This window comes from Aedes aegypti, chromosome 2 (assembly GCF_002204515.2).
Source record: "Aedes aegypti strain LVP_AGWG chromosome 2, AaegL5.0 Primary Assembly, whole genome shotgun sequence".
In the NCBI taxonomy this organism is placed as follows: Eukaryota; Metazoa; Arthropoda; class Insecta; order Diptera; family Culicidae; genus Aedes; species Aedes aegypti.
Genome location: NC_035108.1, coordinates 356,135,302 through 356,153,346, shown reverse-complemented (window position 1 = coordinate 356,153,346; position 18,045 = coordinate 356,135,302). Strand labels below are relative to the sequence as shown.

The following is an 18,045-nucleotide window of genomic DNA, read 5'->3' as shown; positions in this document are numbered from 1 at the left end:
GGGACAGAGCCTGCTTCTCAGCTTAGTGTTCGTATGAGCACTTCCACAGTTATTAACTGAGAGCTTACTATGCCAATGACTATTTTTTGCATGCGTATATCGTGTGGCAGGTACGAAGATACTCTATGCCCTGGGAAGTCGAGAAAATGTCCAACCCGAAAAGATCCTCGACTGGCGGGATTCGAACCCACGACCCTCAGCTTGGTCTTGCTGAATAGCTGCGCGTTTACCGCTACGGCTATCTGGGCCTCAAGTGAGCCGTACATTTAGTATAATAAAAGATTGAAGAATGAAGAGATGAAAACTAACGAAATAGTGCATCTATTCCAAGAAGCTTCTGCAAATCCGTAACGCTTATGCAGTATAGTTCAAATTTCTCTATTATTAGAGGAAGGTACAATTACGTGAGTTGCTTAGGAAACAGAAACACCTGAAGTTATGGCCACTGAAATTTTAATAAATTTATGAAGAAATGCCTTCTGCCCCTCTGGAAAATTATTGAGGGGGCAAAAGCTGTTTTGCTCCCCGCGCCACCCACCACAGTTGGCGCCTATGCTGGTAGACTACTGTCATGATTCTTAGTAAAATAGTAAATCCAGACTATTCTAACAAAATTGTAGACAGACGTGACTTTCGGGTGAACTTCCAAGAATATCATAGATTTATAACCTTTGGAAGATTTCCATGAATTTTAATTTTGAGAACATTCATTTCTATGGGATCCGCAGGATGTTTGTAGAACTTTAAAAGGGGTCGCAGCTTCAAACAGATTGGGAACCACTCTCTTAACCATTCAATGATTTCCTTTTCTTTTCGCAAAGTTTACATGAGGATGCTTTGTAATACTAAGCATAACTGTTTATCAATAATTTTTTTTAAAATGCAGCGGTGATTAGCATAAAATAGATTTTACAGGATATATTAATATTACAAAGTGTCCCAGAAAGTATGGGCACGACTTTACCATACTGCCATTTCGAGACCAATGCAAATAAAAAGATTTTCACCCATCTTTTTCTTTTGCTTATTCTTCTTCTTCTTAGCATTAACGTCCCCACTGGGACAGAGCCGGCTACTCAGCGTAGTGTTCTAAGAGCACTTCCACAGCTATTAGCTGAGAGCTTTCTTTGACCATTTTCGCGTTCGGGAAGTCAAGGAAATTTCCACTACGAAAAGATCCTGGACCGAGCGGCAATCGAACCCAGACACTTTCAGCATGGCTTTGCTTTGAAGCCGCGGACTCTAACCACTCGGCTAAGGAAGGCTATTTTTTTCGCTGCCTGTTTGTTGATGGTGTTACATTTCTGGAAGCTCTTATTATCAGTTTTGCAATAATCGCGTTATTTCTGAGCGGGTTTGTTTAACGAAATTTGCGCTGTGTCGTAAAGTACGTACAATAAAAGTCTGAAAAAAATATATTTGTCATTGCCGATACGATAAATGGTCCTTACAATCACTTTTTTCATTGGAATTCACTTAGGTATGAATAGAAACTTAAAATCCGATTTCAGTTGTGGTCGATTTTTGAAAGGGTCAAAACCAAGTCCGTGTGTATCTAATAAAACATGTAAATGTCTAAAATTGTTATTGCTTAACCAAAAGTATGGATATTTGACATAAGTAAATTTGAAATGAAATAATTTGTTATATATAAAATACCTGAAAAGCTATGATTTCGTAATATTATCGTATGTTGACAGAAAAACTAGCGCTTATTTTAAATTTGACCATTTCTCAAATGTTTTCTAGCCTAGCCAAATAAAATTTTAAACAAAAATTCTTATGGAAAGACTCTTGATACAATGTACATAAACCCACCACATCGAAGAATTTTGAAAAAAAAAAAAAATTATTACTAGCTAAGTTCCAACAAAACACAAAAGTAGGGTCTGTGCAGTCTATATTATGATTGATTTTCTAAAATCAAATTTCAATATAAAAGTTTATTTATTCAAACAAAACGTTCACAGGTGGCATATAAAATGCCCCCAAAAAAAAAAAATACAAAAATATAAAAATATTTATTTGTTGGGACACCCAATAAGTTCAAATATGGATGCAAAACACATTCAAAATATTTTTTTTGCCATTCTTGTATGATCATAGAACAGTTTTCTGTTAAAAATGATTGTTATCAAAGGTACAATTAAGTACAAATGTAAATTGTTTATCCTTTTAACATTTGTAATTAATATTAGATTTGTTTTTTTTTTTTTTAAATAGCATCTTGTTCAACAATAATTGTTACATTTTTTATCGTTGTTCGGTATTGGGTGCAATCCGGATCAGGGAGATCTCTCTTAAAACTAATATCATTTTTATTTACTTTACCAGAATGACTAGATCTCATCAAGGCGTATCGTGCTCTTGTACTCTTGTGCTAGTTCTTTCTACAGACAGAAATTTTAATACTTCCTAAGAACAAATAACAGTATTTGCCATTGCCACAAAAATGATACTGTTAATTACTATTTTTCATATATTTTGATCACTTTTCAATCCGACGGTTTTTAGAATTTCGTTACATGTGTAATCCTTCTTGAACACCATCATGAAAAAAAAACCTTCTAGAAGGTGCCTTCTTTACGGCTTTAGTAAGAATGGAATCATTTGTTAAAACTAGAAAATCAATTTTCTTCCGTATGATCATCAAATCAAGAAAAAACAAGCACGTCCGTTTATCTGCACTGACAAAATAAAGCAACGAACGTTTTTATTTTTTTAAGAATTTTGGTCCGTCAGGGAGAAAACTGCTGCTTCAATTTTATCAAAGGACCGAACCTAAATAGAACCTTAATTATGATTGACACCACGAACAAAAGTAAAGCTAAATCTCTTGAGTTTTGAAACTTTTTCCAAGTGTAAAATAGATAATGGAAATTGCATCGAAATGAGCAATCAGTTGGATGCGTTGGATAAATTTTCCGAGCAGCAAATACAAAGCAGCCTGTACTCCAGACTGTCGATTCAGGTGAGGAAACAAAAGGTGTTGCAAATTGTATTTATTTTTTTTTTTTTGGTGGATTTAGGCAGGAGGCCTTGAACTGCATTAGGGGAATCAAGGTTTACAAATCGCAAAGAGAGGAGACTACCACGTTTTGTTGGAAACCCTTAAAGGTCGCGAATTGCTTCTCAAACAAATTGAAGAGAAAAAAAAACACAAATTTGTCCCTTACAACGACAAACCGAAGCGATTAAAAGTAAAATGATTATTGTTATGAAGACCATTTCCAGCTGATCAGTCTAGAAACGCTTCGAGTTCGTAGGAACACATCAAGTGCTGTCGTGGCCGCTATTATCTTATAAGGTCGATAAGATTGCAGCTAAAAACTAGAACAAATTAACACAAATGTCCAACCACGAGCCTTGCGTAACAGTTATTTCTTACACAAATGATCTAAACAATATGAATCTTTGGAGAAAAAAAAACCTATGTTTTCTGCTTAAATGTAACATTAGAACATTCTCAGAAGGCTGGAGATAATTTCCAGAACCAACTTCTTCTTCCCATGTATTGTACCATGTGTATAAGGGACTATTCATTTGGACATCTTGTTTATGTTATAACTTTTTTATTTATTCATGAGATCGTCATCGGGTTTCTGTGCATCGTTCAACTATTATTCTAGAATGATATGAAAATATAAAATCTTACAAAATTCTTTTGGTTGAAGAACTAAATAATTATTTTCAAAAACTCCTAAGAAAAACTGTTCGTCAAAGTTAAACATTATTTTTCACATAACAAAAATTCTCATTTTTGTGAAAAAATTGTATGTTGGTATCCTTTACTATTCTACTAAAGGTAGAGCTTTAAACATATCAATATTATTTCACCATTCTCTGACACTAGGTCACTCTAGTGATTTATCCTTTATGGCCAAATTTGCTGATACAACATCCTTTTATCCCCAGCCAGATAGTAAAGTAAAAAACGTATTAAAAATTTGTTTAGACTACTAAAGAAACTATATTTGTAGAAAAGAGAGCTAAATCGTGACCTTTAAACGAATTCTTAGGTATGCATTTGAATCTTTATTATCGTCTCGTTGAAAAGTCTCATGTACGCATATTTATCGATCTACAGCAAGTTATAGGCGTTTTTCTCTGAATGTGTTGGTAGGTTTTCTCAGAATAACACATTATGAATATAATACATGGTTATTTTTCATATTAAAACTATATTAGTGCTCCCGTTCCATTTGAATTTAAAATATTTTGCTCTAAGAAATATCGGTGAAAAATGTTTTTTTATGTATGGGAAATAGTTGCCCCAAAATAACTAGACATTTTTCAGCAGTCTTCTGATTGATTTTGCTTTCGAAGAACACGCCTTTTTTTGAAAATAACAAATATAGAATGTCAATTTTTCCAGCCAATTTCTAAAAATAATTGTTTTTGATAAACTCCAAAAACCGACCGTTCAAAACATTGTTCCTTATTTATGTGAAATTGAATTATTTTGGTGGCTATTTTATCATCACAACATTGAACAATATTAGTCGAACGGTGTACAGAAACCAGACTGCAATTTCATTGATAAATTAAAAGATATTGCATGTAGGGGAACTTATGTATTGTCGGCTGCCTAAGCAGCTGAACTTTTAAGAGGTCAATTTTACGCAACAATAGAACACAACAATTAGCAGGAGACACCTGAACTACACTTGAGCACTCTTCATCTATTAGTTATTATACACAAAACACTATTTAATTCTCTTTATCTTCTATTTTTCCTCACCAAAGTCACGAGGCACTTGTTCTTTTATCGGCAATGCAATTACTATTGTCGGCAATAAAATGTTCACTTCGACAATCCAAAACTGCGCCAAAGCTAGTTTATGTAGGGTGCAGAACCACTTGGGCACTTCCATGATTCACTTTGGCATGGGGGGTTTTTCTCGGCCGAATTGTTTGAAACTTTGCAATAAGAAGCATTTCACGACGGCGCATATTGTGCCCAAATATGAGCTTTGTAGCTTTCAAAAAACCCTACTGCCGAAGTGAATCAAAAGTGCCAAGAATTGGGTTGACAAATCCTGAAATCAAACGTCACTTATTATTTTCGACTCGTTGAAAGGGCCAATGCAGAAAAATACAGACTACACTGAGAACAGAATTGCAGTTATAAATAAAATAGCAGAGAATCAAATTCGCTCCCAATACTTAAGTTTCTCTCAATCGACATCGGTTTATGAAGAGTATGATTCCTTCAATACCTTCAATACCTTCAGAATACTTAAAATAATATAATAAAATGCAATTACCTATTGAAATAATTAAGATACATGTAAAAGAATTTCGATATTATGAAATTCATAACAAATCAGGTGAAAAATTTTGACAAAAGAATCAACAAACATAATTCATTGCCTACTAAGATCAAACCATGATAACTGTTGGCAAGATATGTCAAAACCAATTCACCCCGTTTGTTTTGCGTAAAAAGCTGGATAGGAACACCAATTAAAAGTTTTTCTCAGCCAAAGGAACAGTATACCAATAGTGCTGGTGTTGTTTTTCACTGACATCCCGATGCTTACTGCGATGAAAACAATTTGCTCATTAAGTGAATGATCGTTACTTTCCGTTACAACACTAATGGACCAAAGGGAGGGGGTTTAAAATTGGCATATTTTGCGTTACGTAATATTTGAATAAACCCTTACGATTTCAAATTCACTTAGTGTGACTCTATTATAATCTTAAATGTGAGATTACATATAAGTTCATCTGATGTGGACATAGAATCATACAGAGGAAGACCGCAACATAAATTGAATATGTCCAAAAAAGTGATATTAATAAACATTTTGAACTACCAGTTGAAAGAACATCACTGTTCAACAGAAACCCAATGACATTACTTTTCATAAATATTTTCGTACAATTTCTACAATAAATTGCACTTTGTTTCAACTGCAAGTGCGAGTTCGTTTAAAACATATTGTCTGCAGTGTTGCACGGGCTTATTAATTTGCCAAATGACAATTAAGTTAGGTTAAACACGATGGTCTACATTATTGCACTTATATTTTCTAAAAAACAATGCCCTGCAACAACGGTCGACTGGCATAGTGGTAGCGTATCTGACAGGGAATCTAAAGGTCAGAGGATCGAGGCTTGTCTGATATTTTTTTATTTGTTTTCATTTTCATTGTTTAATGATAAGTTTTCCTTTTTATTTTACATGATAATTTACCATTGTTTGGTTTGATATTGAATACTATCGAATACTATTGAATATGCTGCACATTTCTAGGCAGACAAAAACCTTAACCGTCAATTTTAAATATGTGGTGTTTTGGGCAAAGTTTCTCCATATTTATCAGACATTTTCTCAGTAATGTGAAATTAGGGTGGCCCACATGGTTTACGAGATCAGCAAATAAACTTTTTTTCTGTCGCATTTAGGCCTACATAATGGCCTACTACAATGTTTTAGAACAATTGATTTGGAGCAACTTTGCCGAAGAACTCAAATTTCTATCTCTTATGGTGCGCAAGTTATAATTTTTTTTAACAAAACAATTAGGGTGGTACCGAACAATCAGTTTTTTCTTGATTACTTTTTATACGATAATCTCTTACAAAAACTTTGTTCCGAGCACTTTTAGAACTATTGATTGCGCAACTTTTTGCCGAAAAAACTACTGTTCTATCTATAATGGTTACAGAGTTATCGAAGATTTTCTTCGAAAAAATGGTTATTTTTAAATGCCGATATCTCCGAAAGGCGCTTTCGGATTTTTAATCTTTAATCATCATTAGAAAGATCATCTCTTTTTCTGTTTATGGTAAAAAAAACTGTGGGGATGTTTTTTGTTTGAAAAGATTGACAAAATTTTGATAATAATTTGTTTTTAAACGAAAATTGTTCATAACTTGAAAAAAAAAAACGAGATAGCTCTTTGGTGACACCAGCAAAAATGTGCAAAATTGAAAGTTCTGACTGTGTTTCATACAAAGTATTCATAAAAAAATCAACACTTCAAAGAAACGAAAAAAGAGATATTTGCTAGAGCAACCCCAGAACTGTAACTCTGACAAATATAAATTCAACAGTATAGCTCATCTGCACGCACGTCTACCCCATCCATACTGCCACCCATGTTCAAGGGAATTAGTCGTCGGCACATTTCGAAGAATTCACACAGCTTTAATATGTTCTGAAGTAATTAAATTGATTATAATTTGAAAATGATACATTAGCAATTATAATTATTATCCAGAAAAAATTTTGCTCGTCTGAAAGAGATCGCTTATTCGGTAAAAACAAATTGATGGGAATTCATAAATTCCCTCTATTCGCACAAATTGTAGGCCATATATATTTTTTATTGTAGGCCATATATATCATGGCTAATACATCTCCAGACAAGTTGATTTGACGTTTTCTTTGACTTTCGTGTATGACAGTTTGTTTCACTTTATGTGATTCAATGTGTACAAACATATCAAAGAAACATTAAAAAAAAAACGTGAGACAGGCTGCAAATTTGTGAACATCAGTTACAATAAGAGTTCCAATAATTAGTCAATGAACCATATCTTTTCCTATGTTATTTTCATTGGATAAAGGTATGCAGCTATAACAGCACCACTAGACTGAGAAATAAATACGTACGTAATAAATAAATACGATTTGTGACCCCAGTGCATCCATCTCATATGGAAGTGATTATCGCGGTGATTAAAAAAAATGTTTTTATAATGTGTCGTCATTGTGTTCTTTAAAACATTGATGTTTTGTTATCCAGAATGTCAATTTATTCAAGAATACTAATTGTTCGGTTTATGCTTGGTTTATGGCATGTGTACTCTTCTCCAATACGATTTTATATTTACATCAGAACTCATATCTAATCTCTTATTGAAGATTATAATAGATTCAAATCAAGTGAAGTAGAAATCACAAGGGATTTACAACTTGAAGCAACATATTTAATATAAAATTGAAATTACAATTAATTTAATTTTACATTTAATTTTCCAACGTAAACTGCACATTTATACAACTTGAAATTAACATGCTTATTAACACCGACCATGTTCGGCAGACTGGACCAAGTTTTTTTTAATTATTTCATGAAAACGTACCCTAGACATGCGAAATAACTAAATGTTTGGATTTATTGCTCTGATAATGGAACTTATCTATATAATGAAACATCTGTATGAAAATGTTATCAGAAAAAAAAATAGAATTGACGGAGTCTTTGACTTGTCTTGCAAGGCCAAAATTTCAGCTAGTCCCGTCTGTCTGAACACCGACCATCTGGTTTTCTTGGTGGTATTCAATTTTAACGCCATGATGTCGTATTCGTTTACCATGTTTTTCTGCTCGGGTTAGCAAAAGGACGTTTCACAAACGGAAGTTTGGTTTTGTATGAAGCAGTTTCATACAAGTACAGGCAGCGTTCCAAACAAGGTATATGTTTTTAGTTATGCTAAATGTTCATTATGCCAAACGTCCGTATGCGAAAAGTCCTCATGAGAAACGTCTTTATGCGAAATTCCCAACCCCATTCTCAAGAGAACGTCTTCTGACCACATTGTGAATAATTTAAGTAAAGACCGTTGTATGCTATAGAAAAAATAGCATCATAAACGGTTAACTTTTAGGACTATTATAATTTTTACGAATTTCAATTCGAATATTTTATCATTTCTAGCTCTGCTACATAATCTTGAATCGGAACAGCAGCCGTAGTAGTAAATTCTAAATAGCTTTATGTACCACCCAACGATTGAATATGAAATTAAAAATAACAAACCCCAATTCCATCGAGTGCGTAAAAACAATTTCAATAATACTCACGGATAATAAAACACAAGTCGACGAGGCGCCCCATTGTGACCATTAATTATTCATCTACGGCCACGGGTCCAAGAACGTTCCTTCCAACTGATGCCCAGCACTGATTGCCTTTGATAGCACTTCTGAACGATCTTCTTCTCCGTTGTCCGTTGTTCTTCTTCGTTGTCCAGCACTTTAATAGTCACACCCGTTAATCCTTTACTATTCGGTAAAACAAATATTTAATAGCGCCACACTTTTGCTCGCCAACTCATGAATATTTGTCAACAATTTCCCGCATCTGTTTCACTTGATGTGTTTATTGCTTTCACTAAAATTATACGGGGGAGAATCAACACAAACTGTATGGGGGGAGGTGGGTCTCACACCGAATCCATTCATTTCACCATTGTTTTGTTCTTCCCAGTGGGAAACCCCTCGGCAGCACCCGGCGCACAACACTTGAAGTTTTCTTCGCCCCAAACCCAGTTCTCTTCTAGAACTCGTTTCGGGAGAAGAAATGGAAAGTGTGCTCCAGGAGGGGGGTGGGGAACTGAAATTGCACTTTAAACACCGCAATGCTTCCCCGATTAACACCACGAGCTTCTTTTCGCGCTCAATTGACGTTGATCTGTTCTTGATTTCTGAAATCGAGTTGGTGCAGCTCGATTTTCGTTTCTATCGGCGGTTTTCCCAGATTCGTTGAACCATCACATGAGGGGAAGGCTACTCAACGCGGTCATTTTCCGGACGGTTAAGTCCCGCTGTTCGTCTCTAGGTCTCTTCTCTTCTTCCACTCGTCGTGTCGTGGCGTTTCATTTTCAGCATTTATCACATATTAACAGTTGTTCCGAAAGAAATCACATACATTTGTCTTGTCGAGGAAATAAAAAAATCAACGGCACTTGTTCACATTGATTTTGGAAATTCGGCAGCTCTCGAAAATAAGCGGCAAAGGCACACGACACCGAAAACGTCTCAATAAAAGTGTACGATAAATTGAAAATTTCAACGCACTGTTGGACGATCCAACCAGCGATCACAAATCTATCTGAACTAATTAAATCACTGACGAGCAACGCGCGTTCGAGAAATCAAGTTTGATCGGAAAACAAGAAAGCTGAAAGCAAGATCTTCGCAAGGGGCACACTGACATAAACACACACTTTCCGCTGAAGAAACGCGTCGCCACTTTGCGGGGAAAATCGCGCACTTTTCGAACAACTGAATTGAAGGAAAAAAAACACCGAGCATAAACGCGTATAAGTAAAACTAGTTGCACCGGGGAGCAGGTTGTACCTGCTTTCTTCGAGACCGCTTAATAACTTATAAAAACTGAATCGAAACTCGGCAGCATGCAGAGTAGGCACCGTGTGTGTTTGTAAGGAGAAAAAAAACTATGCTAAACCATTTGTTCCACCTCCTTTCGAATCGAGCGACGAGCATATGTATGGTGGAGTTGTACACACGACGATATCATCAACCGTCCATTTCACCGATCGTCCATTACAGCGAAGACGGCGACGACGCTCTCAAGAGTGGGTAGGCAACCAACTTCAATGCAAAGCGACGACGCTTCAATCGAAGCGTGACTTACGCGACTCGACTCGGCCCACCACAGCCGTAAGAAAATCGTAAGAGGTATCGAATGCTGATCGGCGCGAGGTCCTAACAGCCAAACCGTGCGCTTTCGAAGTTCAAGTTTAACTGACGGCGACGGCGTGGATGGCGCTGGCTGATTGCTCCGATGCCCCAAGCGGCGGTTGTTGGCTTTCTTTCCCTCGTTGCACCCAGAGTCCCAGAGAAAAGCACGCGCTCGTGCAGATTTCAACATCTGGGAGAGAAAGATGCTCCAGCACTGCACTGGAGCCCAGCAGTCAGGAGAAATGAGCGAAGTTTGGTTGAAGCAAGTGCATTCTGCAATTGAGTAGGCCGCTTGCTTAACCATAATGGGTTGATTCGATCACTAATGATTTTGGTTTCGATTTCTGTTATGCCCATTAGCCATCCATTTCGCATGCACCTGAGGGGTGATGCACGGATTATGTCAAGCTAAATTTGGTTAGTTTTAACCACATTTTTTGCGAATCTTCTATTTTGAGCGAAACGTAATTTGTGCATGATCCCATACTCTCAGATGACTGGCAGTTCTGAGATGCATCTTGGTAAGCTGTAGAAATGTTATCAATGCAAGCAGCACTTGAAGACATGGTGTCAAAATTAATTGAAATCATTTTTGTGGCAATAACGAAAATTCTAGGTCAGCGCTAGGTCGATAACCGGGGACGGTGAACGATCTGAAAAAGTTCATTCATCATATTGACGCAAAAATATCAAAACCCGCACGGAAAAAAAAATCCGTTGCCGGATTCATGAACAAAAAGTCATGAAATCATATTTTATATGACTCATGATATCATGACTACAATTCATGAAAACATGAATATATTTCAAGAATTTGTATGCTTCGGGCGTTACACAAATCTAACTGTCACTTTTTGTCATCCTAGTCAAAGAGTATTTTTCGTTCGGTGGCGGTTTAGAGTGAAATTAAAAATTTGTGTGCGGTATTTCCGAGGATTTCCAAAAGCGAATATTTTGCATGATTTTAACTGATCAGATGTGATACGTTCTCCCACCTCTTACAATAGAACGATTCACACATCCTGCTTGTGTTCCAGTTCCACTTTATACCTTTGCAAAGTAAAGAATTTTCTCACCACCAAACAAATGATCAGCATTTTATGAGCCCCGGAACGATTTGCCACTTCAATTAATGTTTTTAGAACATTTTGCATACAAACCTAAGCATTGGATGTTCTCGTTCCTGCTAAAGATGTGGTATTTTTGGAGGCACTCATTGCGGTTTGAAATATACGTTTTAGTAATTTCTCATCGTAATAGGCTGTATTTCATCACGCCAATCTGTCATGAAACTGCCTACTTTCCTGCACTGAAGTATGTAGTGCGGGAATAGTCATTACGCAACTAAAACCAGTGCTGTAATGATTCATTGCGCGACTGTTTTGAGTTGTGCAATGGATCATAACACAAATATTTTTCAGAAATTGTAAAATAATGGTAAATGCATTCCAATATAATTTCTGATACCCTCAAGTGGTCTTCTACAAAATTTCAAAAAATATTGTACGTAACTGGTTGCAGAACTAGATTTTTACAGCACTCGTCGTAACTATCCTACTCGGCAAGCCTCGTAGGATAAATTTACGGAACAAGTTGCAGAATGATGATTTTTACAGCAAGAAGAGGGTCGTAGTTACGACTATCGCCGGTAGATGATCTTTTCGGCTTGGAAATTTCCTCGATTTTCCAAGCCATAGAATATGTTTGTAATGATATTACCCCTCTAACGGCAGCTTATTTTTTTCCGATAAAATAATATTGAAATCGCGATAACTTTTTTTTTTCTCTCTATTTTTTCAACATTTTTTTAAAATATCTCAAAAAACTCTTCTTGTTTAGAAACCCGTGTCGATATTAATCATTGGTTATCTAGTTTTGATGATATTCCGATTTTCCTTGGGGGACCGACATTCTCCATAATATGTCTCTGGCGGCCATTTTGTTTTTGGTCAATTTATCAAAAAATTAAATGTGTACTATATAATGCCAGGTAATAAGCAGCTACTCTGAAAAAATCATACAAATCGGTTCAGTATTCTTGAAGAAATTTTAGAATTACGATATGAGGTTTTTTAGAGTTTCCAAGATCTTTATTTGTCTAGCGTGCTATTAGAAACATAAATGCTCATTACTCAAAGACGGCTGCACCAAATTGCCTCATTTTTTCACAACATACTTGTATTAATGTATCATTCCGAGGAGTATTCGAGGAGTATTCGAATACTATAAAAAATCTGAATCCTGAGATAATTACGTGGGTCATGGCTACGCGTCGGTCCCCCAAGGAATTTTGGAATATTAACGGATCCAGACGACCAATTATCAATATCGAGACATATTCTGATACAAGAAGAGTTTTTGAGAGCTTGTGAAAAATGGTGCAAACGTATCGAGAAACAAAAAAGTTATCGCGATTTGAATATTTTTTTAGAGGTAACAAATGAAGCTGCCGGTAGAGAGGTTAAAATTAAAGGATCTTGTCAGAGATTTCACGGGATCTAAAAGATCCCGTATCCCAGCACATTTATTGAAAATATGTGCCGCGAGATTCCGTAATTGCGATGCAATCATTGAAAACATTGACCCAGTCGCACATTTTTTTAAATACCAAGTGATACCGTTGTTGAAAACAATATCAAAATTTCCCGATGGCATAAACCGAATCAATTTTTTCAGATTTTATTTTGCACAAAAAGATTTGAGAATACCATAAGGACGTTGTTACGTCATGTTTAAGGAACCACATAATAAGCAGACTTTGAAACGGTCACTTCAAAGCAGAATTCCGAGCGGGAGAACTGTGCTGCGAGTGCATATATCCATAGTGTGTTCAGTGCCGGATTTGGGTTTCGTGAGCCCGATCAGATCTCTTGACGGGGGCCCTTGGTACAAAACTAGCGGAAAATGCTATGAATAGGAAAGTTTAATATCATGAAAACAAAATATTTGGAAATTCCAAAAAATGTAATATTACTCAAATTTTAATGCAACATTTAATGCAAATAAATGCAAAACATATTTGAAAAGAATTGAATTTTGAGTGAATCGTTATCATTTAAGTTCAAAATTGAAAATGTTCCAGTTAAAATCAAGACTATTATGATTCATCGAAACTTGGATAACAATAGCAAATATGAAATTGATTTTAATCCAATATTTAAACAAAACCATGAAAATATTAATATAAAATTATAAAAGCTGGCATAAATCGTAAAAGCAGAGAAGAATATGGAAACATAGAATTACCAATAGAACGTCAGATGCGTTCGGTAAAATAGTAGTTTCAGTACCCTGATCGTACACTCTGCAAAGTCATGAAAATTACTGCAGATGTAATTCATGTTATGACTGAATAATACATGATGTAAGTGATGGGAAGAATGGCAGAATGAAGAATCTGGCAGATTGGTTAACCTCCCTTCTAGATACCTTGATGACGACCGCGTTGCCTTTATCCGCCTTGATGTAAAACACTGATGCTTTCTCCTTAAGTCCCAAGTCACCAATAAGCATTTGATTAAGCCATGCAGCAGACCTTATACAGCATTTGGATTGCTCTTTGCCCTGTGAGGGCAGATTGATAGCTTAGCAGTCGGGAATTAGCAGAAGGACTGCTATTAAAACCTCTCGGCTATTAATCAGCATTTCCTTTGCACGGGTTGTTTTCGATTCAGAACATTCTCAATGCTTCCTCAGTGCTATTCAATGGCTACGAGTGAAGAGTATGGATAAAATGTTACTATTTTGACTCGCATTGTTTCTCTCTTCAAGGCGTATCTTGTTTGAATTGTATTGAAGCCATTGCTTTCTCTTTCTCCGCTCCCGATCTTTATGAACATGAATCATATTGGCGCAAAAAGTTTAAAGCACGAGTGGAGGAATTCAATTTTCTCCCGTATGATCCCAAGGAATATGCATTGATAGATTGAAAGCTATTATCACAACTAATTGGCAACTAGCGGAAGGAAAACGACTTGTAAGAAGCATTCTACATCACTTTACCATTCAATGAATCGGTATGAACTTTCTCTGTACAAAACGTACCTTAAATAGGGACTAGGGTGTTTTATGTATTTTGGACAGACCGTTACGCGTATATAATTTGGCCACCTCCATTTGATTTTGCCGTAAAAGGCCAAATTATATATGCGTAACGGTCTGTCCAAATTACTTTGATCACCCTAAAATCAGTGCTCATTATCGCTTCATGTATGGCCAATCATGTAAAGTGGAACAGCAGCATCCAAATTAACACTCATCCATCACTGGGTCTGGAGTTCTAATCGCGGAACTGGTAAAAGTAGCATAACAAAAAAAGTTGGGGGTTTCTTGACAAGTCGAGAGGGAGAAAGAGCGAACATAGATTACGTTCTTTTTTTGTTTTCCTTTGCACAGATGCGTTACGTTTTTTGACAGCCTGTTGGCACGTTCCTGAAGGTGTAGCACTGGGACAGCCAAAACCTGCATTGAGCTCTCGCCGAGCGGTGTCACGAACACATGCGCAAATTTGCTGGTTGAAAATACTGCCGTTTGATTTTGCTGGGGACAGCTGATCTTTGTTTATATTTTCCACCAGCACTCTTTTAGTAGTGTTGGTGACATGTAACGTGTATGTACACGAGCGCAGAAACCACTATTGAGGCAGCATTATTGGCAACTATAAGTTTGATTAGCATTTAATGCCCTGCCCTACTTGCAAATATAATTCTATATAAATGCAATTTTAACTGCTTATTGGTTACTTGGGGTTCTTTTACGATCGTCGTCTCGTCCTGGTCTGCCCTGCTGCGTTGTCCTGTTGTAATGGTCTTTACTACAATGTCCCTTGTTGTGTTCTGGTCCTTTACTGGTACGGTCAGGCAAGCGCTAGGAATTTTTGATCGACTTTGGATACTCCCTGAGAACGGCTTATAGAGAAGAAGAATTAACCATAAGCTTGCGCAATTCTATAAAGAACCCAGTATCTAGAAAGTCGCCAAAGCTGGAAGGATACATGAGCGGGGCACGTTGTGAGAATGCCGGACAACAATCTTGCAAAAATGGCATTCTCCCCGAACCCGGCTGATACAAGACGAAGAGGAGCGTAGTGGAGCAGGATCTTGAAAGTGTGGGGCGATCGAGAAACTGGAGGCAAGCAGCCATGGACCGAGTATGTTGGCGTAACATTGTGGCGCAGGTCATGTCCTGAAGGACGTAGTGCCATCAAAATGTTAAGGAAACGTACGGTTTGGAAGATCGTTGTTTCCATGTGTACCGTAATCCGGAGGCAAATTGATCACTAATTTACAACTTTTTGTTGTGTTATCCTTCGGAATCCAAATCTTGTCAAATAAATTTCGATAAAATCAGTACTCCATTGATCTTCATCAGTTTATGCAATTGACTTTTCATGAAATAATATTTAATATGTCATAAAAATAGTTTTAATATCAAAGAATTAAAATGACACATTGGGGTGAAATTGATCACCATATAGCAGAGCAGGTTTATGAATAAAAAAATATCCCTATCTACTAAATTTGGGTCTCTTAAATATGAAAATGGTGTAAAAATTCTTACAATTCGAGTATTTGATCATTTTACTGCAAAATAAAAAGCTGTGTGATATCAAAAATTAATTCAGTAGTTCATACTTAAGCTTGCACAACATTTTAAATATTTAAGGTTGACATATAGGAATAGCACCAGTGGATTATTTAGCACCGATAGTTCCAACAGTATTGTTTACACCTTCGAAAAGTGTGAATATTTTATGCAAAACTGATACCAATAAAAATGAAATAGTTCAAAATCATCATTTGACATCTATAAATAAGAAAACATGGAATGTCTGTGGTGCAAACGAAACCTTCAGCATCCTAGGGAGGAAATATTTGTTAGTACCGACCTGATCAAATTCGCCCCATGGATCAATTTGCCCCCGGATTACGGTACGATGATTTTCTCCACCGTCAGGTATGCGCTTGCTACTCTTACGCACATGATCCAATACGTGCTTTCCAACCGCATTAGGTTTCTGCTCGTTCTATGCGCTTTTGACCAGATTGGTGCTCCATATTCTGCAAGGAGCTTACGTTTGCTAGCAATTACAGCGAAACTGTTTTTTTTCCTCATCTGTAGAGCCTTTTAACCACTGCTTCCATTATTTAAGAATATTGTGGTATGACCCATATTTTATTTGGTGCCCATCAAATATCCTTTCACAATTGAGATGTGATAGACATTGGTTGATGTGTCACACTGTCTCAACTGGGCACAACTCGTTTTATAAAGTCTATTACCCAGGAACACCACAGAATGGTTCAGGGCCGACAAAGCTCAAAGCTGCACTCTGTCTTGCTAGATTGTCGACGATTTCATTGCCCTCAACTCCACTCACTTGTAGCAGTATACGATAAACAGTCTCTCATAATGTGCAGCAAGTTATGATAGTTACAGAGAGCGATACGTGAGAGATTCTCTCAATTTTCTCAGGATTCAATCCCTGGATAAAACCATAGATTCGAACTATTCTCTCGTCAACTTCAGGCATACTTTATATAAATTTACACCTTATGGAATGCCTTATGAAATTTTTCAAATGTACGCCTGTGATGGATGAAAAAAACTTTGTATTTCAAAGGAATTTTTCAATTTTTTTTTTTCATATAGAATAGATTTTACTTTTCAAGTATGTATTGTTAAAACAGTACATACGAAATGTAAGTATTCTGATAATGATTTAAATTTTCATCCGTCAATGCTTGAAAGCTTCATCATTAAAAACTCTGTGTATAACTCTGTTTCATAACTATACAGTGTGGCCCATAAAAAAAATGCGAAAATTGATTGAACGCGAATATAGCATTGACAAGCGTTATTTTCATTGTTTTGATTGGAGATTGCAATTTCTGATTACAGTAGCATATTCCGACATAACTTCGGTATCTAGGACAATTTTGATCATATTTTTCTTACAGTCCCCAACACTGTAATAAAGCAAAGAAGATTAAAGCTTTTGTCCACTCAAAGTTAGAAACAGCGACCGATTGTCGTATACTCTGGTGATAAACTTTCCACCTTCGAAAGTAACACTTTATTGTTAAAAATTTTAGTTCTTTTGGTATCAGAGGATGGATGAGTTCTTAGAGAACGTGTTTTTCATAGTCACAAAATATTTTGCCAGGGTCATAGTTTTGAGGGCATTTGCGTCTTATAGGTTCGATATGCCTTTATTTTTTGTTGAAGTTTAATATAAAATAAATACGGAGGTCTATAACACTTTTTTGAAGATGTAATTTGTTCCTTCGGCTAGAGACTGTTTTATCGAAAATATGTTTAAGTCTCCAAAGAACCATGTGTGATCCAATTCTATTACACGCCCTGTGAAGAATCTCACGCCATCGTTCATGTTTTAGAATCATTCATAGCAGAAATATTGAACTCGACAACCGCCTGATATGATTGAAGGTATGCTTCCAATTCCTCTCTAGTAAGGTGAAAGTAAGAGATAAAAATCATGTCCACAGCAAAAAACTGAGTCTAAATAGACTAAACAATACAAACAATGAATAACGTTTATGATTCGTTCACATTTTCTATATAAAAAGTACCATAGAGCA

At 36.2% G+C, this 18,045-nt stretch overlaps 1 protein-coding gene across 1 annotated transcript in view; it reads right to left on the bottom strand.

Moving 5' to 3' along the window:
* Positions 1–10,492, bottom strand: part of LOC110676874 (nuclear pore complex protein DDB_G0274915-like) — a 156,777-nt gene extending 146,285 nt beyond the window's left edge. The window contains exons 1-2 of the mRNA XM_021846360.1: positions 10,398–10,492; positions 8,822–9,131 (exon numbers count right to left, since the gene is read on the bottom strand). Coding sequence (XP_021702052.1) covers positions 8,822–8,864 — 43 coding nt within the window. The 5' untranslated portion in view covers positions 8,865–9,131; positions 10,398–10,492. The remainder of the gene's footprint in view (positions 1–8,821; positions 9,132–10,397) is intronic.
* Between the last annotated feature and the right edge of the window lie 7,553 nt (positions 10,493–18,045).